Genomic DNA, 25,999 nt, shown 5'->3' on the forward strand with positions numbered 1-25,999 from the left:
ACAACAAAACAAAAAGGAGATAAAAAAGAAAAATGTACAAGCCAATTTAGTGGCATTTTTTAATAAAACATGTTATCAATTTCAAGTCATTTTTTGTGTCTGTCTTGGGGGGGGGGCTGCTCTATTCTACTTATGAAATCAGTCCACTATAGATGTAAGTCGAGGTCACTAATTACATAGCTAGTTCTCAGTAGCAGGTGTGTTACCCATTGTGTGTGATGAGGCACTGGCGCAGGCCCAGCTTCCTGAAGATGTCCACCACAATGTCCATGGCGGTGTGGTCTGTGACGGTGAAGGGACTAAGGTCCATGATGCCTCTGAGCTTCAAAGGAGGGGGGCTGTTGGGGGGCTGAGGGGGCGTGTACTCTGTAAAGAAGACCCTCGATGTGCTCACTATCCCATCCTGACGCTGTCTGGCATTATCTGAGAGGAGAGGGAGGGGTTACTGAGGGCTGTCAGTGGGATAAGACCAAATAAGAAGCAACTTTGGGTCCTTCAAAAGAGCTATATACAGTGGGGCAAAAAAGTATTTAGTCAGCCACCAATTGTGCAAGTTCTCCCACTTAAAAAGATGAGAGAGGCCTGTAATTTTGATCATAGGTACACTTCAACTATGACAGACAAAATGAGAAAAAAAATCCAGAAAATCACATTCTAGGATTTTTAATGAATTTATTTGCAAATGATGGTGGAAAATAAGTATTTCGTCAATAACAAAAGTTTCTCAATACTTTGTTATATACCCTTTGTTGGCAATGAGAGGTCAAACGTTTTCTGTAAGTCTTCACAAGGTTTTCACACACTGTTGCTGGTATTTTGGCCCATTCCTCCATGCAGATCTCCTCTAGAGCAGTGATGTTTTGGGGCTGTATTCACACGGACTTTCAACTCACTCCAAAGATTTTCTATGGGGTTGAGATCTGGAGACTGGCTAGGCCACTCCAGGACCTTGAAATGCTTCTTACAAAGCCACTCCTTCGGTGCACGGGCGGTGTGTTTGGGATCATTGTCATGCTGAAAGACCCAGCCACGTTTCATCTTCAATGCCCTTGCTGATGGAAGGAGGTTTTCACTCAAAATCTCACGATACATGGCCCCATTCATTCTGTCCTTCACACGGATCAGTCATCCTGGACCCTTTGTAGAAAAATAGCCCCAAAGCATGATGTTTTCACCCCCATGCTTCACAGTAGGTATGGTGTTCTTTGTCCTCCAAACACGATGAGTTGAGTTTTTACCAAAACGTTATATTTTGGATTCATCTGACCATATGACATTCTCCCAATCTTCTTCTGGATCATCCAAATGCTCTCTAGCAAACTTCAGACGGGCCTGGACATGTACTGGCTTAAGCAGGGGGACACGTCTGGCACTGCAGGATTTGAGTCCCTGGCGGCGTAGTGTGTTACTGATGGTAGGCTTTGTTACTTTGGTCCCAGCTCTCTACAGGTTATTCACTAGGGCCCCCGTGTGGTTCTGGGATTTTTGCTCACCGTTCTTGTGATCATTTTGACCCCACGGGGTGAGATCTTGCGTGGAGCCCCAGATCGAGGGAGATTATCAGTGGTCTTGTATGTCTTCCATTTCCTAATAATTGCTCCCACAGTTGATTTCTTCAAACCAAGCTGCTTACCTATTGCAGATTCAGTCTTCCCAGCCTGGTGCAGTCTACAATTTTGTTTCTGGTGTCCTTTGACAGCTCTTTGGTCTTGGCCATAGTGTAGTGTGACTGTTTGAGGTTGTGGACAGGTGTCTTTTATACTGATAACAAGTTCAAACAGGTGCCATTAATACAGGTAACGAGTGGAGGACAGAGGAGCCTCTTAAAGAAGAAGTTACAAGTCTGTGAGAGCCAGAAATCTTGCTTGTTTGTAGGTGACCAAATACTTATTTTCCACCATAATTTGCAAATAAATTCATTAAAAATCCTACAATGTGATTTTCTGGAATTTTTTCCCTCATTTTGTCTGTCATAGTTGAAGTGTACATATGATGAAAATTACAGGCCTCTCTTATCTTTTTAAGTGGGAGAACTTGCACAATTGGTGGCTGACTAAATACTTTTTTTGCCCCATTGTAAATATAATGTATTATTATTAAGAATACATGACATTGTTTTGACAAAGGTGACAGAGCATGTGGGTCAAAAGCCAGCACCTCAGCATGATGATGATCTGTCATCCCTACCTATGGAGATGGTGAGGTCCCTTCGCAGCACGAATCCCACTAGGCGTTGGGACTCATGGGAGACCACCACGGGGAAGCCGCTGTAGGTGGTGTCAGTGATCATGGTCTCCACGTCCTCTACCGTCATGCCGTCCTGGGTCAGTACGGAGAGCGGCGGGTCACTGCGACGCGGCCGCATCACGTCCATGGCCAGGGTCTTATGACTGAACTCCTCCTTGGCCTCCAGGAAGGGGTAACCATTGAGGCGGATGTGAGCCTCGTAGATCCCCTCGCGCCCGATGGCGTCCGCCACCCACTTACTGGTCATGGCCGCAGCCATCAGGGGCACGATGTACTCCAGCCCTCCGGTCAGCTCGAACATGATGACCACCAGGGACACAGTCATACGGGTCACCCCACCTGTGGGCACAAAGCCAGTGGGGAGGGAGTGGGTGGCACAGAGAGAGGGGTGGAGGCAGAAAACATTAGGCATACCCACAATTAGAGGTCGACCGATTAATCAGCATGGCCGATTAATTAGGGCCGATTTCAAGTTTTCATAACAAATCGGTAATCGGCATTTTTGGAGGCCGATTACATTGCATTCCACGAGGAAACTGTGTGGCAGGCTGACCACCTGTTACGTGAGTGCAACAAGGAGCCAAGGTAAGTTGCTAGCTAGCATTAAACTTTAACTTAACATATTCACTAGTTAACTACATATGATTGATGATATTACTAGGTTAACTAGCTTGTTCTGCGTTGCATATAATCAATGCGGTGCCTGTTAATTTATCATCGAATCACAGCCTCCAACTTCGCCAAACGGGGGATGATTTAACAAAAGCGCAATGTTGAAAAAAGCACAATCATTGCACGAATGTACCTAACCATAAACATCAACACCTTTCTTAAAATCAATACACAGAAGTATATATTTTTTAAACCTGCATATTTAGTTAAAAGAAATCCAGGTTAGCAGGCAATATTAACTAGGGAAATTGTGTCACTTCTCTTGCGTTCATTGCACGCAGAGTCAGGGTATATGCAACAGTTTGGGCCGTCTGGCACGTTACGAACTAATTTGACAGTATTTTATATAATTATGACATAACATTAAAGGTTGTGCAATGTAACAGCAATATTTAGACTTAGGGTTGCCACCTGTTTGATAAAATAAGGAACTGTTCTAAATTTCACTGAAAGATTAAAGGTTTCGTTTTCGAAATGATAGTTTCCGGACTTGACCATATTAATGACCAAAGGCTTGTGTTTCTGTGTTTATTATATTAAAATTAAGTCTATGATTCGTTATTTGATACAGCAGTCTGACTGAGTGGTGGTAGGCAGCAGGCTCATAAGCACTCATTCAAACTTTACTGTGTTTGCCAGCAGCTCTTAGCAATGCTTTATTCACAGCGATGTTTATGACTTCAAGCCTATCAACTCCCGAGATTAGGCTGGCAATACTAAAGAGCCTATTAGAACATCCAATAGTCAATGTTATATGAAATACAAATGGTATAGAGAGAAATCGTTGACGCGTCATAATTCCTATAATAACTACAACCTAAAACTTCTTAACTGGAAATATTGAAGAACTGGGAATATTGAAACACCAGCTTTCATATGTTCTGAGCAAGGTACTTAAACATTAGCTTTTTTTTTTACATGGCACATATGGCACTTTTACTTTCTTCTCCAACACTGTGTTTTTGCATTATTTAAACTAAACTGAGCATGTTTCATAATTTTTTTGAGACTAAATAGATTTTCTTTATTTATTATATTAAGTTAAAATAAGTGTTCATTGTTCATTCAGTATTGTTGTAATTGTCATTATTACAAATATATATATTTTAAAAAATTGTAAAAAATTACAAAATTAAAAACGGCCTATTAATCGGTATCAGCTTTTTTTGGTCCTCCAATAAATCTGTATCGGCGGTGAAAATCATAATCGGTCGACCTCTAACCACAAGACAACATTTAACCAGGAAAAAGGAGCCTAGAATAAAGACAAAAGGAAAAGCTGTTAAACATGCAAGGTGCCAACATACAGTAGCCACGCAGGCCTTACCTAAGCAGGCAGCAGCCCCCACCATGGCGTAGAGGCCTGGGGTGATGCAGTCAGCACCAGGAGAACACCAGCCCCTGAAGATCGCCCAGTCATGGTGGTAGTAGGCCAGCTGCTCCATTCCTATTCCCAGCAGCCTGCCTGCGATCGCCCCTACCGCCATGCTGGGTATGAACAGACCAGAGGGAACCTGGAGGAACGACATCCTTATATTAACGCTCAAAGCACAGATGTGCCATACAGATGTGACGGAGGTTCTCCAGTACCTTCATGCCGAAGGTAACCACGGTGATGAGCATCTTAAAGACCAGGGCCAGGGACAGCTGCCACATGGCCGTGTAAACGTCATTTCCAGCTGGGCGGTCCGGCAGCTCGTTGCTGCTCTTGGTGACATTGGCGTTGTCATAGTTACATAGCTTGGAGGAGTCCAGCAGGCCACAGTCGTTGAAGAGCTCAGAGATGAGCTCACTGGTGCTAGTGCGGGTGTAGCTGTTAGGGAAAGCCACCACCGCCGTCACCGCGGTGACAACCAGCACCTCCAGGACCGGGTAATGGCCCAGCCACGTGGTCTTACGCCTCCGGCACCACGCGATGTTGGCACGGATGAAGAAGGCGCCCCAGATGCCCCCGAAGATGCCCAGGAGGATGAAGGGTACGAGCTCCAGGAGGTGCCAGGGGGTGTGGAACTCCACGTAGAACAGCACCAGGCGGCTGTTGCCAAACGGATTGATGGAGCGCAGGGTGAAGGCTGCCACCAGGGCTGCGAAGAACGACCGCCACAGGGTCTTCAGAGGGAAGTAGTAGCTCACCTGACAGGGCCATGAGGAGACGGACAGTTACACAGTGATCATAGTCAACTTTATAAACATTCAAAAGTTACCTTTAGGAGTGTTTCAATTTGACAGTCATAGAGCCCATAGATTTACACAAGGAGGAGGAAGCTAAGGCACTTGTTACCTCCTCCAGACTGAAGAGCACTCCTCCTATGGGGGCCCCAAAAGCCACAGACACACCAACTGCTGCAGCGGCAGACAGAACCTGCAACACAAACCACCAAGCAAAGGAAGTAAGAAGGTGATCGGTGTCAGCACATTAATGCTTTACAACACAGCTAAAAATCTATGTGTCAGTACATTAATGCTTTATAACACAGCTCAGCAACATGGCTAAATAACAATTAATATAACACGATGATTCATGACTCAATGCAAAATATCTCTGTGTTGGAAAATAAATCTCAGGCACCAATTTTACAGAAGGGAGACAGAGTCACTGCATGTTTGTGGCATTGTACTTCCATTAATACCATCTCACTGTAGCAGAGAAGCAAAAACATCACCTTGTGGTATGTGTTTGTTGAAATCATCAAACCAGCCACAGGCTATTTATAGTTGAATGGGGTTTTCCTGCTGAATATGACTTGAGGCTCTCACTCTTGATACAGCTTGATTTGAGTCAAAACAACATCAGTGGTCCTAGCTTTTGCAATTTGTGCCAGTTCCTTAAAATAATAGTTAAAAGGTTAACCAGTATTGTATCCATCCATTTAAAAAAGGGTTCAAATGTTTGTGAATAGCCCAGTGCAGAATAAAATGAACACGCGCCAAATGCAGGTAGATTTAGGTATTAGCGGGTAAGAATGTTGATTTCCCCAGCCACGCTGGCGGGTGGTCAATTTGCAAGGCTCTACAATGCGAGCATTACATTCGCAAATAGAAATAGTGAAAAGTCAAGTAGGGAAAAATGCTGCAGTAGCTGTTTTCTTCTATTTTGTTTTATAACTGCTTATAGCACAAATAAATATCAATCTCTATCCCACCTCGCACAGCAACGCTGCCTGCTGTCTGGGGAGCTTTGTGCAATGTGCTAATACATTCATTCTTAGATGCCAAGTGCACAGGCATAAAAGTCGGTCTAATTTATGCGAAAGTCTACAAAATGAGCATTGTTTAGTTCACAAGGACAGTTGGTTTTCAATGTTAGTTTGAGTCTGCTGCTTCAATTGATAGCGAAGATATGCTGTCTACTACAAGTCAGATCCCAAAATCTCTCACACAGAAACAGGACTCAGTGGCCCCGTTACCACGGTAACCTCTCACCTTTAAAAGGGAAGCTTAACATTTTGTCTCATCTGATATTTTGGTTAAAAGACTCAGGTCACAAAAAATGAAATGAAATTGAGCAATAGATCACAATATATATCACAATGCTTCTTACGAATACATTTCTTGTTTTAGAAACAGTAAGCATGGTCATCTTGTTTTTTCAGGTAATTATGCAATAAAATCAAAAAAATCTGAGTGGCTGGTATATTTTTCTATCTACCTGCCAGTGGCTGGTGGAACAAAAAGTGAATTTTAGGCCCCATTTCTCACCTCTCTGCGCTTGGCCTCATTCTTGCGGTACTTGGTGAAAAGGTGGCAGAGGATGTTGCCACAGCAGCAGGCCACGTGGACCAGGGGCCCCTCCTTCCCCAGGCTGAGCCCCGACGACACAGCCAGGACCAGGGTGATGGTCTTAATCACCAGGGTCCACTTCCCCAGGTACCCTCGGATGATGAAACCACTCAATATGGTTTTGATCTGGGAGAGAAAATAAATAGCATGGGAAAATAAACCACATCCTTTGTCCTCATTCAAAAGACATATCAAATAAGGGTAAAGAAATGAAATAATCTTACCTCTGGGATTCCAGAACCACAGGCATAGGGGGCGAAGGCCCTGACCAGTGTCACGGCCAGGAAGGAGAATAGCAGAGCCCAGCACACATACATTAGGTAGTTCATAATGTACGCAAAGGGACCCTGCAGACACAAATTTCACAATCAGACTGTGACAAAAATCATCACATACAATAAACACAATGGGTCAAGTAGTAATATTTTAGCACACCTCTGTTGTGCCGATGATGAGCTCAGCCCAGCTTTTCCACTGTGGACACTTGTCCCTCTCTTGGAAGGTGGTCTCGTTGGAGGTCCAACAGCAGTGTTCATGGTTGAACCAGAACCCGTTCAGACAAACCCCTTCCTTCAGGTCTGTCATCCAGTGGGCTGATATGTCAATCCCACCTGCCAACGCGCCTGGAATAATCCACACGGTAAATTACTAACACTACCAATGGCTCCCAGGTGCATTGCTGTGTGGGTCTTAGTAGAGGAAATCAAATGAAAAAGCATTTATGCATCATCAATCTGTATACAATTAGGCTGACCTGACATGAGTCCAATCAGCAGCATGAGCAGCCATCCAGAGAAAGCATCACAGACACTGTTCACCAGTGCCCATGTAGACTCTTTGCTTTTACTGGTAATCTACACATCAGACAGGTGAAATAAATATTGTTGTTATAATACTATGATGCTTTTGATTCAGACAGTAATGCCATGTAACTTATACAGGTGTTGCTACTACACCGAATAATGATGACAAGTATACATAGATACCGATCTGAAGCCTGTTTGAGACACGCGTTTTGTTATGGGTTGGGAAGTGGGTTAAGACTAAGAATTAAAAGGACAAGGAGATAAATAGGATGTGGGTAACCTCTCTGTGCCGGTCACGGTCTTTGGACTTCTCCCGCACCCAGTCTATGGTGTTAAAGTCCTCATAGGTGCCCACCCCAGGCACAGGCTCATCAAGCAGGTCCATCAGTTTAGGAACCCCGTTCACCTCCTCCATACCTGGGTTATCCCCTGGAGGAGAAGGGATGAAGAAGAGATGTGAGGAATTGAAGAGATTCAATGGACAGAGGGAAAACACATTCTAGAGCTGGCATTGCTTGAATGGCAGTTTCCCCAGACACAGATTAGGCTAAACCTAGTCTTCGACTAATAATATATATATTTTTTTTTAATGGAGATTATCCATTGGTCTAGGACTAGGCTTAATCAGTGTCTGGAAAACTACCCCTTAGTGTTTATCTAATAACAAAGGTTTTACTTGCATATCAATAACACATACCTAAAGGGAACAATGTGTTACAGATAAAATAGCTGGGAAATATTGATGAAAAACAGTGGCACCTCACTGAGTGTGAGGTTTGGGATGTGATCAGAATAGTTTAGGCCTAATAACTGCATATTCCAAATTCAATTGGTGTCAAATTAAACCAAATCAAAACAAAGGAAGGAATGCAAAGCGGACTTTGTTCTCACTTATATTAAATCCCAGCAATGTAGGCTGGCCTAGATTAATGTGTTACCGTTTACTCATAACTAAGACATTTGATCAAACAACACACCTATCAAAACAAGACACACATTAACAAATCCATGATTTGTGTGTGTGCGCGCGCGTATACACTACAATAGAGACATGGGCCTTGGTCTTACCAGAACCATAGTCTCGGTCCAAGGGTGGTACATCCTCCGTGTTAGAGAAGTCTAATGTCGACCCTGCTATCTCCACCATGTCCTCGTCACTTGTGCTACTTCGTATGCTATTGAAGCTATCGTTGCAATATCCGGTGTTATCCATCGATAATACTGAAGGAACACACACATAATGAGGTCATGGTTCAAAAGCAAAGAGTTCAAAGCAAAGGAATCATCCACCTAACGTTAACTGGATAGCTACACTAATGTTCTCGGGGCCCTAGCTATGTGAGCTAACGTTAGTTAGCTAATAAATCGGACAAACATTGTCAAGTTAGCTAGCTCTGTTTTAAAATGTGTTATCATATTTGACTGGCTTTTTTGGTTAGCTAAGGTTAGCTACGGACTGACATCGACAATAGTGTCTCCAACCAAGGCAGCTAACGCGTTAGCTAACTTGCTAACTAACAAGTTAGCACAAAGCGCAGCCACACTCACATAACACTTGCAAGCAAGATTAACATTAGCCAGAGAAACCCGAGAGGTTCATATGCAAGCACATATTACTGACATCATATTAATATAAAAGTCGTTATTACTTTGTCGGATGGACTTCGACTGAGAACTCTGCTGTTCTGCTAATGTTGTTGTTGTTGTTGTTGTTGTCTGATTCGAATGCCAACAACTTCCTGTTGCGACATACATTGAGAGCTGATCCCAGGTGATCATCTTCTTCTTCACGAAAATAAATAAATTAAAGAGCACTACTACCTTGTAACGAACCCTCCCCATCCCACAACCCCCCCCAACCAGATGCTAATCAAATCAAATAATGTTTTATTTGTCACATGCGCAGAATACAAGTGCCGACTTTTACTATCAAATGCTTGCTTATACAGCCTCTCTTAACAATGCAGAATATATGAATGATAACAAAAATAGTCATAGAAAGAGGAATAAAATACACATTTAATCTACATAGTGGGAGTACCAGTACCAATTTGCAGGGGCATGAGGTAATTAAGGTAGATGAAGTGTCAAGGCATCAGATAGATACTAATAAGAGTAAGAGAACAGAACAGAGTAGCAGCAGCAGCAATGATGAATGTGTGATTTTGTGTGTCAGTGTAGTGTGTGTGAAGGCCTATACAATGTTTATATATAGTCTCGTAACTGCATAGAGTTAGTGCAAGATAAGGTCAATGCAAATAGCCCAGGCAACCATTTAATTTACAATTTAGTAGTCGTATGGCTAATTAGCAGGCTAGTTGCTTGGAGGTAGAAGCTGTCTCGGACCCTGTTGGTCCGAAAGCCCAATATCCAGTACCGTTTGCTGGACGGTATCAGAATGAACAGTCCATGGCTTGGGTGGCTGAAGTCTTTGGTAATTTTTCCAGACCTTCCACTGAAACCGCCTGATAGAGGTCCTGGATGACAGGGAGCTCAGCCCCAGTGATGTACTGGGTCGTCCGCACCACCCTCTGTAGCGCTTTGAGGTTGAGGGCTGTGCATTTGCAACACCAAGCGGTGATGCAGCTAGTCAAGATGCTCTTGATGGTGCAATTGAAGAACTTTGAGGATCCGAGGGCCTACCCATGCCAAATCTTTTCAGCCTCTTGAGGGGGAAGAGGCACTGTTCCCTCTTCATAACTTCTTGTTAAGTCCTTAGTGATGTGGACGCCAAGGAAACCCTACCTCTTCAAAGAGTGTCTTAATTTTATAATCCCCCTCACCCAAAATACAAAAATAAAATCCTGATCCAACACTTGCCCTCCCCCTTCTAGCTCTGACTTTGCTGATAGCTACTTTATTGAGGAAAGGTGTACTTACTGTGCCTGTGAAATGTGACTGTCCAAACCTAGCCATCTTAAGATGAATGCACTAACTGTAAGTTGCTCTGGATAAGAGGGTCTGCTAAATGACTAAAATGTAACAAACTTAAAACCCTCACCCACTCGTCTACAGCCCTGTCGATGTGGATGGGGACGTGCTGTGCTCTCTTTCTCCTGTAGTCCACGATCAGCTTCTTTGTCTTACTGACATTGAGGGAGAGGTTTTTGTCATGGCATCACACTGCCAGGTCTCTGATCTCCTCCGTGTAGGCGGTCTCATCATCGTCGGTGATCAGGCCTACCACCGTCATCAGCAAACTTGACGATGGTGTTGGAGTCGTGCGTGGCCACATAGTCGTGGTTGAACAGGGAGTACAGAAGGGGAATAAGCATGTACCCGAGGGACTAAACCCTCAACACCAGAGGCCGGCCGGTCAGCAAGTCTTGGATTCAGAGGGAGGTGTTCAGTCCAAGGATCCCGAGCTTTGGGATGATCTTGGAAGGGACCATGATGTTGAACGCTGAGCTGTAGTCTATGCACATCATTCTCACATAGTTATTTCTGCTTTTGTCCAGGTGGGAGAGGGCAGTGTAAAGTGGAACTGAGATTGTGTCTCCTGTAGATCTGTTGGCGCAGTATATGAATTGGAGTGGGTCCAGGATGTCTGGGATGATGGTGTTGATGTGTGTCAAGACTAGCTTTTTAAAGCACTTCATAATTACAGATGTGAGTACTACAGGGTGGTAGTCCTTTAGGCAGGTTACCTTGGAGTTCTTTGGAACAGGGACAATGGGGGTCAGCCGGAAACATGTTGGGATTACAGACTGGGACAAGAAGTGATTGAAAATGTCAGTGAAGACACTTGCCAGCTGGTCTGCGTAATGCTGATCAGTTAATTGGTGATTGATTATTCCTTTATTTCCCAAAGACTCTGGTTAATACTTTGGTAACCCGTCAAAATGGAGATAATAGTTTTAAAGTAATTATTTAACCCATCAGTGTAGCAAACAAGGATGTTTTAAAAAAGGATGTTAAAATATTGATATTTGTTCTGTGTTTCCAGCAGATGTAGAGGTGTAGCTAAATTAGACAAGGTTACCCTCTGGTGGCTATGACATGCTACTGCTCGTCCCCAAACAGTTACCGTTGAAGTCGGAAGTGTACATACACTTAGGTTGGAGTCATTAAAACTCGTTTTTCAACTACTCCACAAATTTCTTGTTAACAAACTATAGTTTTGGCAAATCGGTTAGGACATCTACCTTGTGCATGATACAAGTAATGTTTCCAACAATTGTTTACAGACAGATTATTTCACTTATAATTCACTGCATCACAATTCCAGTGGGTCAGAAGTTAACATAAACTAAGTTGATAGTGCCTTTAAACAGCTTGGAAAATTCCAGAAAATGATTTCATGCCTTTAGAAGGTTCTGATAGACTAATTGACATCATCTGAGTCAATTGGAGGTGCACCTGTGGATGTATGTCAAGGCCAACCTTCAAACTCTCTCTGCTTGACATCATGGGAAAAACCAAATTAATCAGCCAAGACCTCAGAATTTTTTTTAGACCACCACAAGTCTGGTTCATCCTTGGGAACAATTTCCAAACACCAGAAGGTACCACGTTCGTCTGTACAGACAATAGTACCCAAGTATAAACACCATGGGACCATGCAGCCGTCATACCGCTCAGGAAGGAGACGTGTTCTGCCTCCTAGAGATGAACGTACTCTGGTGTGAAAAGTGCAAATAAATCCCAGAACAGCAGCAAAGGACCTTGTGAAGATGCCGAAGGAAACAGATACAAAGTATCTACAGTATATCCACAGTAAAACGAGTCCTATATCGACATAACCTGAAAGGCCGCTCAGCAAGGAAGAAGCCACTGCTCCAAAACCGCCATAAAAAAGCCAGACTACGGTTTGCAACTGCACATGGGGACAAAGATCATACTTTTTGGAGAAATGTCCTCTGGTTTGATGAAACAAAAATAGAACAGTTTGGCAATAATGACCATCGTTATGTTTGGAGGGAAAAGGGGGAGGCTTGCAAGCCAAAGAACACCATCCCAACCATGAAGCACGGGGGTGGCAGCATCATGTTGTGGGGTGCTTTGCTGCAGAAGGGGCTGGTGCACTTCACAAAATAGATGGTATCATGAGGCAGGGAAAATTATGTGGATGTATTGAAGCAACATCTCAAGACATCAGTCAGGAAGTTAAAGCTTGGTCGCAAATGGGTCTTCCAAATGGACAATGACCCCAAGCATACTTCCAAAGTTGTGACAAAATGGCATAAGGACAACAAAGTGAAGGTATTGGAGTGGCCATCACAAAGCCCTGACCTCAATCCTCTAGAAAATTTGTGTGCATAACTGAAAAAGCGTGTGCGAGCAAGGAGGCCTACAAACCTGACTCAGTTACACCAGCTCTGTCAGGAGGAATGGGCCAAAATCCACCCAACTTATTTTGGGAAGCTTGTGGAAGGCTACCCGAAACATTTGACCCAAGTTAAACATTTAACGGCAATACTCCCAAATACTAATTGAGTGTATGTGAACTTCTGACCCACTGGGGATGTGATGAAAGAAATAAAAGCTGAAATAATTCTCTCTATTATTCTGACATTTCACATTCTTAAAATAAAGTGGTGATCCTAACTGACCTAAGACAGGGAAATTTGACTCTGATTAAATGTCAGGTATTGTGAGAAACTGAGTTTGAATGTATTTCCCACTGCAACTGTCTGTTTGAAAACTGGGTTATAATGGAATGGGTTCATGTATGCAGAGTGTATCAAATTACACTCTCAAAAAAGTTCAGCAATGGCAGTAAGTTTTTGGGTATCACTATTGAAATCAAGCATTATTTCTTTGAACATGTACTCCCGGAAAGCAGAGAGGGTTCAATGACTCCCCAAAACCAACAACCTATTTTTAGAGTCCTTGTTTGCTCAAAGAGAAACACTGAACAGACAATGGCGAGAGTTACAATCCTAGTGTACCCTATTTCTTAGCAGAACAAGTCAGACTTTGTCCACAGTGCATCTGTGTTCTAGTGACCTCTCATTGGCACCTCTGTTTCATCTGAACCAATGAGGTCAAAGGATGAAGTGAAAACAATATGATAAGTGAATTCATCTTTGCCAGTTCAATACTTTCACAGCTACATGGAGAGATAGCCACCTAAGTCAATTGACATAGGCTGGTCTAATTGGTCTGGGGTACTGTGTATGATCAAGCCTGACATGAAAGCCTATTGTTAGCATGATGACCTAAAAACATCCCAAAATGTAATGGACCCAGTTTGTGAGACAAAACACGGTTCATGAATTACATCCTCTTTATAAGTCCCAATGTGGATAGTTTTCAATCGCTTTGGTTACATTGTTTTGGGTCCTGAGGCTATTATGAATATTTATGACTATTTAATGGGTGGAAGCTGCATGACACAACCCATATTCTTAGTTCACATTGACTCGGTACTGGTACTCCCAGTAATGTATACAGCAATGTTATTTTTACTCTTTATTGTTATTCGTTTATTCAATGTGTATTTATTCCTTGTGTCACTAATATATCTAAATACATTTTTGGGGGGTATTTATTTCACCTTTATTTAACCAGGTAGGCTAGTTGAGAACAAGTTCTCATTTACAACTGCAACCTGGCCAAGATAAAGCAAAGCAGTGCGACACAAACAACATAGTTACAGATGGAATAAACAAACGTACAGTCAATAACGCAAAAGAAAAGTCTATATACAATGTGTGCAAATTAAGTAAGATTAGGTAAGGCAATAAATAGGCCATAGTGGCTAAATAATTACAATTTAGCAATTAAGCATTGGAGTGATAGATGTGCAGAAGATGAATGTACAAGTAGAGATACTGGGGTGCAAAGGAGCAAAAAAAATTAATAACAATATGGGGATGAGGTAGTTGGGTGGGCTATTTACAGATGGTCTATGTACAGGTGCAATGATCTGTAAGCTGCTTATCTTTACACTGCTCAAAAAAATAAAGGGAACACTTAAACAACACAATGTAACTCCAAGTCAATCACACTTCTGTGAAATCAAACTGTCCACTTTGGAAGCAACACTGATTGACAATACATTTCACATGGTGTTATGCAAATGGGATATAGACAACAGGTGGAAATTATAGGCAATTAGCAAGACACCCCAAATAAAGGAGTGGTTCTGCAGGTGATAACCACAGACCACTTCTCAGTTCCTATGCTTCCTGGCTGATGTTTTGGTCACTTTTGAATGCTGACGGTGCTTTCACTCTAGTGGTAGCATGAGACGGAGTCTACAACCCACACAAGTGGCTCAGGTAGTGCAGCTCATCCAGGATGGCACATCAATGCGAGCTGTGGCAAGAAGCTTTGCTGTGTCTGTCAGCATAGTGTCCAGAGCATGGAGGCACTACCAGCAGACAGGCCAGTACATCAGGAGACGTGGAGGAGGCCATAGGAGGGCAACAACCCAGCAGCAGGACCGCTACCTCCGGCTTTGTGCAAGGAGGAGCAGGAGGAGCACTGCCAGAGCCCTGCGAAATGACCTCCAGCAGGCCACAAATGTGCATGTGTCTGCTCAAACGGTCAGAAAAAGACTCCATGAGGGTGGTATGAGGGCCTGACGTCCACAGGTGGGGGTTGTGCTTACAGCCCAACACCGTGCAGGACGTTTGGCATTTGCCAGAGAACACCAAGATTGGCAAATTCGCCACTGGCGCCCTGTGCTCTTCACAGATGAAAGCAGGTTCACATTGAGCACGTGACAGACGTGACAGTCTGGAGACGCCGTGGAGAACGTTCTGCTGCCTGCAACATCCTCCAGCATGACCGGTTTGGCGGTGGGTCAGTCATGGTGTGGGGTGGCATTTCTTTGGGGGGCCGCACAGCCCTCCATGTGCTCTCCAGAGGTAGCCTGACTGCCATTAGGTACCGAGATGAGATCCTCAGACCGCTTGTGAGACCATATGCTGGTGCGGTTGGCCCTGGGTTCCTCTTAATGCAAGACAATGCTAGACCTCATGTGGCTGGAGTGTGTCAGCAGTTCCTGCAACAGGAAGGAATTGATGCTATGGACTGGCCCGCCAGTTCCCCAGACCTGAATCCAATTGAGCACATCTGGGACATCATGTCTCGCTCCATCCACCAACGCCACGTTGCACCACAGACTGTCCAGGAGTTGGCGGATGCTTTAGTCCAGGTCTGGGAGGAGATCCCTCAGGAGACCATCCACCACCTCATCAGGAGCATGCCCAGGCGTTGTAGGGAGGTCATACAGGCACGTGGAGGCCACACACACTACTGAGCCTAATTTTGACTTGTTTTAAGGACATAACATCAAAGTTGGATCAGCCTGTAGTGTGGTTTTCCACTTTCATTTTGTAGTTTGACTCCAAATCCAGAACTCCATGGGTTTATTTATTTTATTTTTTATTTCACCTTTATTTAACCAGGTAGGCAAGTTGAGAACAAGTTCTCATTTACAATTGCGACCTGGCCAAGATAAAGCAAAGCAGTTCGACAGATACAACGACACAGAGTTACACATGGAGTAAAACAAACATACAGTCAATAATACAGTATAAACAAGTCTATATACAATGTGAGCAAATGAGGTGAGAAGGAAGGTAAAGGTTGATCAATTTGATTACCATTGATCATTTTTGTGTGATTTTGTTGTCAGCACATTCAACTATGTAAAGAAAAAAGTATTTAATAAGAATATTTCATTCATTCAGATCTAAGATGTGTTATTTTAGTGTTCCCTTTATTTTTTTGAGCAGTGTATTTAACTCTGCATTGTTGGAAAAGGACCCGTAAGTAATCATTTCTCTGTTAGTCTACACCTGTTGTTTACGAAGCTTGTAACAAATAAAATTTGATTTGATTTTTTTTCAAGTAAATCCCTCCCCCGCCAGTGCTCCACCAAAAGATTATGTGAAGATTTACAGCAAAATGCAGGAACACAATATGTGTTTGCTGTTTATATCTTTCATTTTTTTGTTGAATGCATGATTCTGCTGAGACAAGATCTCCTTTGATTGAGCTTTTCCTATCAGGGGCCAGTAGAAAAAGGAACAGTCAAGTGATTTGGACTCATGGGCAAAACCATGCCAGGACAGCCCAAAGATATTTATGATGTTTTGGATCTTCTATAAATAAAAACCATAGAAATGTTCTCTGGAAATGTGATGTACATGTAGCGTATATTGTTTAAAAGAATATGTTTAAAAAATATTTTAAAAAAAGCTAAAATTACAAAAGCAAAAAGTGTACTTTTTTTTAGATATTTATGTTTATTTTTGTAATTATCCATAGATTGATGTAAAGAATTTGTATTCTTATTCTAAACACTACTCATATTTCAGAGCACACAGTAAGTGTTTTATTCAGAATTATCACCTTCCGTGAGAACTATAAAGTAAATGAAAATACAGTTAAGCACACTCTTACAACTTTGTCTTATGAGTGACTTATTAGCTTGATATAACTCTGAAGTGCTTACATACAGTACATACAAACAGTTTAGCCGGAGATAACAGTATCAGATTAAACACATGAATAAAGGAAAAATACCTAATTGGCTGCTTATTACAGAAGGGAAAAATCAGTCAGTTTAAACTAGAGATATGTTTTTTTTGCATTGGATGAGTCACGATCCACCACATCCGCCTACTTCCGCATCTGCAGTGAAAGGTGACAGAGCTAGAGCAGTGTTTGTCAGACCATGAGACATCCCGAAAATCGGTCTTCTCACAAAATGTTCTGTAGTGTCCGAACGGTTTGGCCGACAAAGTATGATGACCCCTCTATGGAAAGATGAGACTCTCTCGAACACAATTGTATTTTGCTCTACAACCCCAACAAGCATCGTCTGAAGTTGGTACAGCCGATCTGCCAACAGATCCTCAAAAAGTTCTACAGCTGCACCATTGAGAGCATCCTGACCGTTTGCATCACAGCCTGGTATGGCAACTGCTCGGCATTTGACCGTAAGGCGCTGAAGAGGGTAGTGCGTATGGCCCAGTACATCACTCGGGCCAAGCTTCCTGACATCCAGGACCTATATACTAAGCAGTGTCAGGGGAAGGCCCAAAAAGTTGTCAAAGACTCCAGTCACCCAAGTCATAGACTGTTCTCTCTGCTACCGCACGACACCAAGTCTAGAACCAAAAGGCTCCTTAACAGCTTCTAACCCCAAGCCATAAGACTGCTGAACAATTAATCAAATGGCCACCTGGACAATTTACATTGAACCCCCCCCAACTAACCTGTACCCCCGCACATTGACTCGGTAAAGGTAACTCCTGTATACAGCCTCGTTATTACTTTTTGATTTTATTATATTTTTCTCTTTAGTTTATTTAGTAAATCTTTTCTTAACTTTTTAAGGCTAGGGGGCAGTATCCTGAATTCCAGATTACTGACGTGCCCAAAGTCACCTGCCTGTTACTGAGGCCCAGAAGCTAGGATATGCATATAATTGGTAGCATTGGATAGAAAACACTCTGTTTCTAAAACTGTTCAAATAATGTATGTGAGTATAACAGATCTGATATGGCGGGTGAAAACCAGAGGAGAATCCATCCATAATTCTTTCTTTTTTAAGGTCACAGGCCATTTCAATGCAAGCCTATGGGATATTCAAAATAATTCCTCTCAGATTGCAGTTCCTATGGCTTCCACTAGACGTCAGAAAGGGTTTCAGGCTTGATTTTTGAAAAACAAATAAATAGTTGTAGTTTTTCCAAGGTGTCTCCATTAGAAAAGTATTCTTGTTGCGCGCGTGATTGAGTTGCGCGCTCTTCATTTATCTTCCCTATTCAAAATACTATTCTCAGTCTTAAATTTGATCATTTATTTAGATATTAGAGTACCTGAGGATTAATTAGAAACTTCGTTTGACTTGTTTGGACGAACTTTACCGGTAACTTTTTGGATTCATTTTTATGCATGTTGAACGAGTGGAGTACTGAATCAAGCGCACCAACTAAACTGACATTTTTGGGATATAAAGAAGGACTGCATCGAACAAACAATCATTTGTTGTGTAGCTGGGACCATTGGGATTGCAAACAGAGGAAGATCTTCAAAGGTAAGTCATTTATTTAAATCACTATTTGTGATTTTGTGACGCCTGTGCTGGTTTGGAAAAGTATTTTGGTGTGGGGCGCTGTCCTCACATAATCACATCGTATGCTTTCACCGTAAAGCCTTTTTGAAATCTGACAACACGGTTGGATTAACAAGAAGTTAAGCTTTAAACGATGTAAGACACTTGTATTTTCATGAACATTTAATTTTACGATTTTTGTATTTTGAATTTTGCGCTCTGCAATTTCACCGGAAGTTGTCATGGTGGGATGCTAGCTTCACACCTAGCCCAAAAAGGTTTCTATTTATTGAACTGCATTGTTGATTAAGGGTTTGTAAGAAAGCATTTCACGGTTGTATTCGGCGCATGTGACGAGTAACATTTTATTTGATCTTCTGTCTGTAGCATCCCAACAGTTTGTGTTATACACTAATATAGAAGTATATGGAGACTGTTTACTGACAAAAATAAGGGGTTAAATAGATGTAAAATATATATATATATATATTTACTGATCTTTCTTGTATCTCTCAGATAGGATAGACACTTCAGAACAAACTTCCTTTAAAAAAAATGTTTGGGGGGCTATCTATTGTTTCATGTAGTGAATCTGTTATGTATGTACTGTATGTATGTATGTATGTACGTACTGTAGTGTGAGTATAGTGTGTGTGGAAGAGTGTGCAGGCCTATATAGTGTTTATAGAGTCAGTGTAAGATAAGGTCAATGCAGATAGTCCAGGAAACCATTTAATATACTATTTAGTAGTCTTATTGCTAATTACCAGGCTTGTTGCTTGGAGGTAGAAGCTGTCAAGGAGCCTGTTAGTCCAAGAGTCGATGCTTCGCCACTTGGGTGGCTGAAATCTTGGTAATTTATTGGGCCTTCCTCTGATTTAGAGGTCCTGGATGACAGGGAGCTTGGCACCAGTGATGTACTGAGTCATCCCCACCACCCTCTGTAGCACCGTGTTCGAGGGCTGTGCATTTTCCATAACAAGCGGTGATGCAGCTAGCCAAGATGCTCTGGATAGTGCAGCTGAATAACTTTGAGGATCTGAGGGCCCACCCATGCCAACTCTTTTCAGACTCCTGAAGGGGAAGAGGCGCTTTCGTTATCGCTTCATGACTTCATGTTATGTCTTTAGACTGGCTTACGAAAGTATTCACACCCCTTGGTATTTCTCCTATTCTGTTGCCTTACAACCTGGAATTAAAATAGATTTTTGGGGTGGTTGTATCATTTGATTTACACAACATGCCTACCACTTTGAAGATGCAAAATATGTTTTGTGAAACAAACAAGAAATAAGACAAAAAACAGAGCTTGAGCGTGCATAACTATTCACCTCCCAAAGTCAAAACTTTGTAGAGCCACATTTTGCAGTAATTACAGCTGCAAGTCTCTTGGGGTATGTCTCAATAAGCTTGGCACATCTAGCCACTGGGATTTTTGCCCATTCTTCAAGGCAAAACTGCTCCAGTGTCTTCAAGTTGGATGGGTTCCACTGGTGTACAGCAATCTTTAAGTCATACCACAGATTCTCAATTGGATTGAGGTCTGGGCTTTGACTAGGCCATTCCAATACATTTAAATGTTTCCCCTTAAACCACTCAAATGTTGCTTTAGCAGTATGCTTAGGGTCATTGTCCTGCTGGAAGGTGAACATCCGTCCCAGTCTCAAATCTCTGGAAGACTGAAACAGGTTTCCCTCAAGGTTTCCCATCCATCATTCCTTCAATTCTGACCAGTTTCACAGTCCCTGCCGATGAAAAGTGTTCTCGGGGTGATGAGGTGTTGGGTTTGCGCCAGACATAGCGTTTTCTTTAATGGCATAAAAACTCAATTTTAGTCTCATCTGACCAGAGTAGCTTCTCCCACAGGCCTTTTGTCGAACACCAAACGTGTTTGCACATTTTTTTCTTTAAGCAATGGCTTTTTTCTGGCCACTCTTCCATTAAGCCCAGCTGGGCAGCAGGTAGCCTAGTGGTTAAAGTGTTGGACTAGTAACTGAAAGGTTGCAAGATCAAATCCCCAAGCTGACAAGGTAAAAATCTGTTGTTCTGCCCCTGAACAACGCAGTTAACCCACTGTTCCTAGGCCGTCATTGAAAATAAGAATTTTTTCTTAACTGACTTGCCTAGTTAAATAAGGTTTTAAAAAAAAGAAGAAAAGCCAAGCTCTGTGGAGTGTACAGCATAAAGTGGTCCTATGGACAGATTCTCCAATCTCCGCTGTCAGCTCCATCAGGGTTATCTTTGGTCTCTTTGTTGCCTCTCTGATTAATGCCCTCCTTTCCTGGTCTGTGAGTTTTGGTGGACAGGCCCTCTCTTGGCAGGTTTGTTGTGGTGCTGTATTCTTTCCATTTTTTTTACCCCTTTTTTTCTCCCCAATTTCGTGGTATCCAATTTGGTAGAAGTTACAGTCTTGTCCCATTGCTGCAACTCCCGCACAGACTCGGGAGAGGCGAAGGTCGAGAGCCATGCATCCTCCGAAACACAACCCAACCAAGCCGCACTGCTTCTTGACACAATGCACATCCAACCCGGAAGCCAACCGCACCAATGTGTCGGAGGAAACACCGTACACCTGGCAACCTGGTCAGTGTGCACTGCGCCTGGCCCACCACAGAAGTCGCTAGTGCGCGATGAGACAAGGATATCCCTGCCGGCCAAACCCTCCCTAACCCGGATGACGCTGGGCCAATTGTGCACCGCCCCATGGGCTTCCCGGTCGCGGCCAGCTGCGACAGAGCCTGGGCTCGAACCCAGGATCTCTGGTGGCACAGCCTTAGACCACTGCACCACCGGGAGGTCCTAATTCTTTCTATTTTTTAATAATGGATTTAATGGTGCTCTGTGGGATGTTCAAAGTTTTAGATATTTTTTTATAACCCAATCCTGATCTGTACTTCTCCACAACTTTGTCCCTGACCTGTTTGGAGAGCTTCTTGGTCTTCATGGTGCCGCTTGCTTGGTGGTGTTGCAGACTCTGGGGTCTTTCAGAACAGGTGTATATATACTGAGATCATGTGACACTCAGGTGGACTGTATTTAACAAATTACGTGACTTCTGAAAGTAATTGGTTGCACCAGATCTTATTTAGGGGCTTCATAGCAAAGGGGGTAAATACATATATACGCACCACTTTTCCGTTTAACATTTATTTATTTATTATGAAACATGTTATTTTTTTCATTTCACTTCACCAAATTGGACTATTTTGTGTTTGTCCATTACATGAAATCCAAATAAAAATCTATTTAAATTGCAGGTTGTAATGCAACAAAATAGGAAACAACGTCAAGGGGGATGAATACTTTTGAAAGGCACTGTAGTGATGTGGACACCAAGGAAACCCTACCTCTTCAAAGAGTGTCTTAAATAATCCCTCACCTCAACCCCCCCAACAAAAAAATAATTATAAAACAATAATCGGATCAACACTTGACCCCCCCCTTCAAGCACAGACTTTACTGATAGCTACTGACTATATATTTTTTTGTTACTTCAAGGCATCATAAAATTATCTTTGGTATGACATTAAAACAATTTCATATATCTTAGTAGTAACCCCCTGGCTTAAACTCTTATGGGTTTTAAATAAGGCATGGGTAAGGCCAAAATGTCACAAATTTCCCAAATGTTATTAGTTATTTTGAAATAATCGTTCTGGATACAGATTTGTAAGGTATGCCAAACATCCTTCCCCAAAATGACCCTTTATTTCAGGAAGATCCCAAAAAATAAATCACACTGTAAATATCTTTGGGCCATTCTGGTGTGTTAAATACCCTCATGGCACGTGGCCTGGCTTAAGTGAGGGCTCAATGTGCATGTACTTTTCAGTGCACTTTGTCAGCCTCAATGGTTTCTGTCTTTATCTTGCAATTTGATGTCAGACAGCCAAGACTTGCAAATAAACAGTGAAGTGCTAGCAAAGGTCACCACCCATGGTCCCATAGAGACGACAGTCTCTGCTATGCTGTCGGATGGATCAACCTTTAAAGGGATAGTTCAAGATTTTGCCAATGAAGCCCTTTTTTCTTCTACTCACCAGAGGCGGATTAACTGTGTGCAATATGAAGGAAGTTGAAGGTAGTTTCTGGAGCCATCGCTAACTAGTGTTAATGTAATGACTGGAAGTCTACAGGAGCAGCTAGCATGCAACTAGACCACGTGTCAAACTCATTCCATGGAGGGCAGAGCGTCTGCAGGTTTTTGCTCCACCCTTATACTTGATGGATGAATTAAGGTCACTAATTAGTAAGGAACTCCCCTCACCTGGTTATCTAGGTTTTAATTGAAAAAAAAAAAAACCTGCACAAACTCAGCCCCCTGAAATGAGTTTGACACATCTGAGCTAGACAGACAACTAGACTACTTCTTTAGCATCAGAATGGTCACTCTGCCCTGCTATCCACATGAAACTGAAAGGATCCAAAAGATTGTTGCTCTGGCTTGCATCATCTGAAAATTGAGTAATTTACAGTGAAAATTAAGACATTTACAGTGAAAGTTTACCCAATCAATATTGGAATAGAAGATAGCAAACTCTCCAGGTTAGATAGATAAGAATTGGAGAGAGAACTATTTCGAAATACTGACCGTGAGATGACTTGGGTGTGATGTTGCATACAGAGCAAAGAACTCACCAAAGATCATCCACAGAGGGCAAACTTCAAGCTCAGTGTTTATGTGTAATCCACACCTAATTTTTGATCATGCTGTCATATAATGGACACGTGACAGTTAAGTGATCTCCAACTATCTCACTCAATGTAACAGGAAGCTATGCATTTCAAAACTAATGCAGAACAAAGACCAGGATAATAATACTTTTTTATGAATAACAAACAGAAGGTTTGAAGGTTCAATATCCACAGAGTATGGAAGCTCTAAAACTCTGTAATATATCATGTGGGAGCTTGTTTTAATGACTAGTGTCTGGTTAAAATGTATGAAAGAGAGGAACATTTTGTCCAGACACTGAGAACATCATAATGTTTTATTTGTTTAGTCATTTTTGTCGGGGGGTTACAAGTACAATATTAATTTCAATGTATAAGTTCATAAAACATATACCCGTGGGCTGCCACTGAAAAGGAAAATAACATACGGAGTTGAAGTAAAAAAATAAACTGAAAAGTGGGCCTCCACCCAACCTCCACTCTCATTCCCCCAAACCCCCTCCCGGCAACCAAACAAAAAACCCTCCCCATCAAATTGTATTGGTCACATACACGTGATTAGCAGATGTTATTGCGGGTATAGTGAAATGCTTGTGCTTCTAGCGCCGACAGTTTAGTAATATCTAACAAATTACACAACACATACCCTATACACACAAATCTAAGTAGGAATGTATGAAGACTATATACACATGGACGAGCGATGTCAGAACGAAACGGACTAAGATACGGTAGAATAGTATAGAATACAGTATATATGTGTATGAGATGAGTAATGCCAGATATGTAAACATTAAGTGACCGAGATACTGTAGAATAGTATAGAATACAGTATATACATATGAGATGAGTAACGCCAGATATGTAAATATTATTAAAGTGACTAGTGTTCCATTCCTTAAAGTGGCCAGTGATTCCTAGTCTGTGCCTTGACACAAACCTGTCTTGGCGCTCTACGGACAATTTCTTAAACCTCATAGCTTGGTTTTTGCTCTGACATGCACTGTCAACTGTGAGACAGGTGTGTGCCTTTCCAAATCATGTCCAATCAATGTAATTTACCACAGGTGGACTCCAATCAAGTTGTAGCAACATCTCAAGGATGATCAATGGAAACAGGATGCACCTGACTCAATTTTGGTTCTCATAGAAAAGGATCTGAATACTTAAGTAAATAAGGTATTTCCATTTTTTTATTTTTAAGAAATTTGCAACAATTTCTAAAAACCTGTTTTCGCTTTGTCATTGATTAGGACAAAAAACTATTGAATCCATTTTAGAACAAGGCTGTAACGTAACAAAATGTGGAAAACGTCAACAGTCTGAATACTTTCCAAAGGCACTGTATATACACACAATACCTTCAGAAAGTATTCACATCCCTTGACTTTTTCCACATTTTGTTGTGTAAAAGCCTGAATGTAAAATGTATTGAATCTGGATATTGTGTAACTGGCCTACACGCATATAATGTCAAAGTGAAATTATGTTTTGGGGAATTTTCTACAAATGAATAAAAATGACAAGCTGAAGTGTCCTGTGTCAGTTAATATCCAAACCCGTTGTTATGGCAAGCATAAATACATTCTGGAGTAAAAATGTGCAAGTCACATAAAAAGTTGCATGGACAAAATAGTGTTTAACATGATTTTTGAATGACTACCTCATCTCATCTCCCCACACATACCATTATCTGTAAGGTCACTCAGTTCTGCAGTGAATTTCAAACACAGATTCAACCACAAAGACCAAGGAAGTTTTCCAATGCCTCGCAAAAAAATAAAGCAGACATTGAATATATACATTGATAGGAGAAAACTGAGGATGGATCAACAACATTGTAGTTACTCCACAATACTAGTCTAAATTACAGAGAAAACTAAGGAAGCCTAGACATAATACAAATATTCCAAAACATGCATCCTGTTTGCAATGAGGCACTAAAGTAAAACTGCAAAAATGTGGCAAAGAAATACAAAGCATTATGTTTGGGGCAAATTCAACACAACACATCACTGAGTACCACTCTTCATATTTTCAAGTATGGTGGTGGCTGCATCATGTTATGGGTATGCTTGTCATTAGCAAGGACTATGGTTTTTTTTATGATAAAAATCTACAGAATAGAACTAAGCACAGGCAAGATCATAGATGCAAAATTGGTACAGTCTGCTTTCCAACAGACACCGGGAGAGAAATTCTCTTTTCAGCAGCACAATAACCAAAAACACAAGGCCAAATATACACTGGAGTGGCTTACCAAGATCCCATTGAATGTTCCTGAGTGGCCTAGTTAGTTTTGACTTTTGTCTTGAAAATCCATGGCAAGACTTGAAAATAGCTGTCTAGCAATGATCAACAACCAATTTGACAGCTTGAAGAATAAAAAAATAATAATGTGCAAATATTGTACAATCCAGGTGTGCAAAGCTCTTAGAGACTTACCCAGAAAGACTCACAGCTGTAATCACTGCCAAATATATGATTCTAACATGTATTGAGATATTTTTGTATTTAATTTCCAATACATTAGCAAAAATGTCTAAAAACACATTTTCACTTTGTCATTATGGGAGTATTGTGTGTAGATGGGTGAGACATTTTTTTTAATCAATTCTGAATTCAGGCTGTAACACAAAAAATGTAGAATACATTTTTGAAAGCACTGTACATTTAAGGAAAGTGATTCTGCCTTCTTGGTCTTTGCCTTTACACCTTTAGTTTTGTTTGGGGCTGATGAAATAGCAGACAGCTTGTACAAATGGTTCTCTGTTCTATGTGTCCTTTTTAAACCATTCAT

General features: G+C 41.8%; 1 protein-coding gene across 2 annotated transcripts in view; it reads right to left on the reverse strand.

Moving 5' to 3' along the window:
- The window catches only part of clcn5a (chloride channel, voltage-sensitive 5a), a 25,157-nt gene extending 2,502 nt beyond the window's left edge, over positions 1 to 22,655 (reverse strand). The window contains exons 1-12 of one of the 2 annotated variants that reach the window (XM_024397734.2): positions 22,566 to 22,655; positions 8,574 to 8,726; positions 7,786 to 7,934; positions 7,454 to 7,553; positions 7,135 to 7,322; positions 6,924 to 7,046; positions 6,619 to 6,825; positions 5,201 to 5,281; positions 4,510 to 5,052; positions 4,247 to 4,433; positions 2,188 to 2,586; positions 207 to 423 (exon numbers count right to left, since the gene is read on the reverse strand). In XM_024397734.2, coding sequence (XP_024253502.1) covers positions 207 to 423; positions 2,188 to 2,586; positions 4,247 to 4,433; positions 4,510 to 5,052; positions 5,201 to 5,281; positions 6,619 to 6,825; positions 6,924 to 7,046; positions 7,135 to 7,322; positions 7,454 to 7,553; positions 7,786 to 7,934; positions 8,574 to 8,718 — 2,339 coding nt within the window. In that variant the 5' untranslated portion in view covers positions 8,719 to 8,726; positions 22,566 to 22,655. Of the gene's footprint in view, positions 1 to 206; positions 424 to 2,187; positions 2,587 to 4,246; positions 4,434 to 4,509; positions 5,053 to 5,200; positions 5,282 to 6,618; positions 6,826 to 6,923; positions 7,047 to 7,134; positions 7,323 to 7,453; positions 7,554 to 7,785; positions 7,935 to 8,573; positions 8,727 to 9,154; positions 9,333 to 22,565 lie in introns of those variants that run through there. The other variant, XM_024397733.2, reaches the window with a different exon arrangement.
- Positions 22,656 to 25,999: the final 3,344 nt, after the last annotated feature.

Source organism: Oncorhynchus tshawytscha, linkage group LG33, assembly GCF_018296145.1.
Source record: "Oncorhynchus tshawytscha isolate Ot180627B linkage group LG33, Otsh_v2.0, whole genome shotgun sequence".
Classification (NCBI taxonomy): Eukaryota; Metazoa; Chordata; class Actinopteri; order Salmoniformes; family Salmonidae; genus Oncorhynchus; species Oncorhynchus tshawytscha.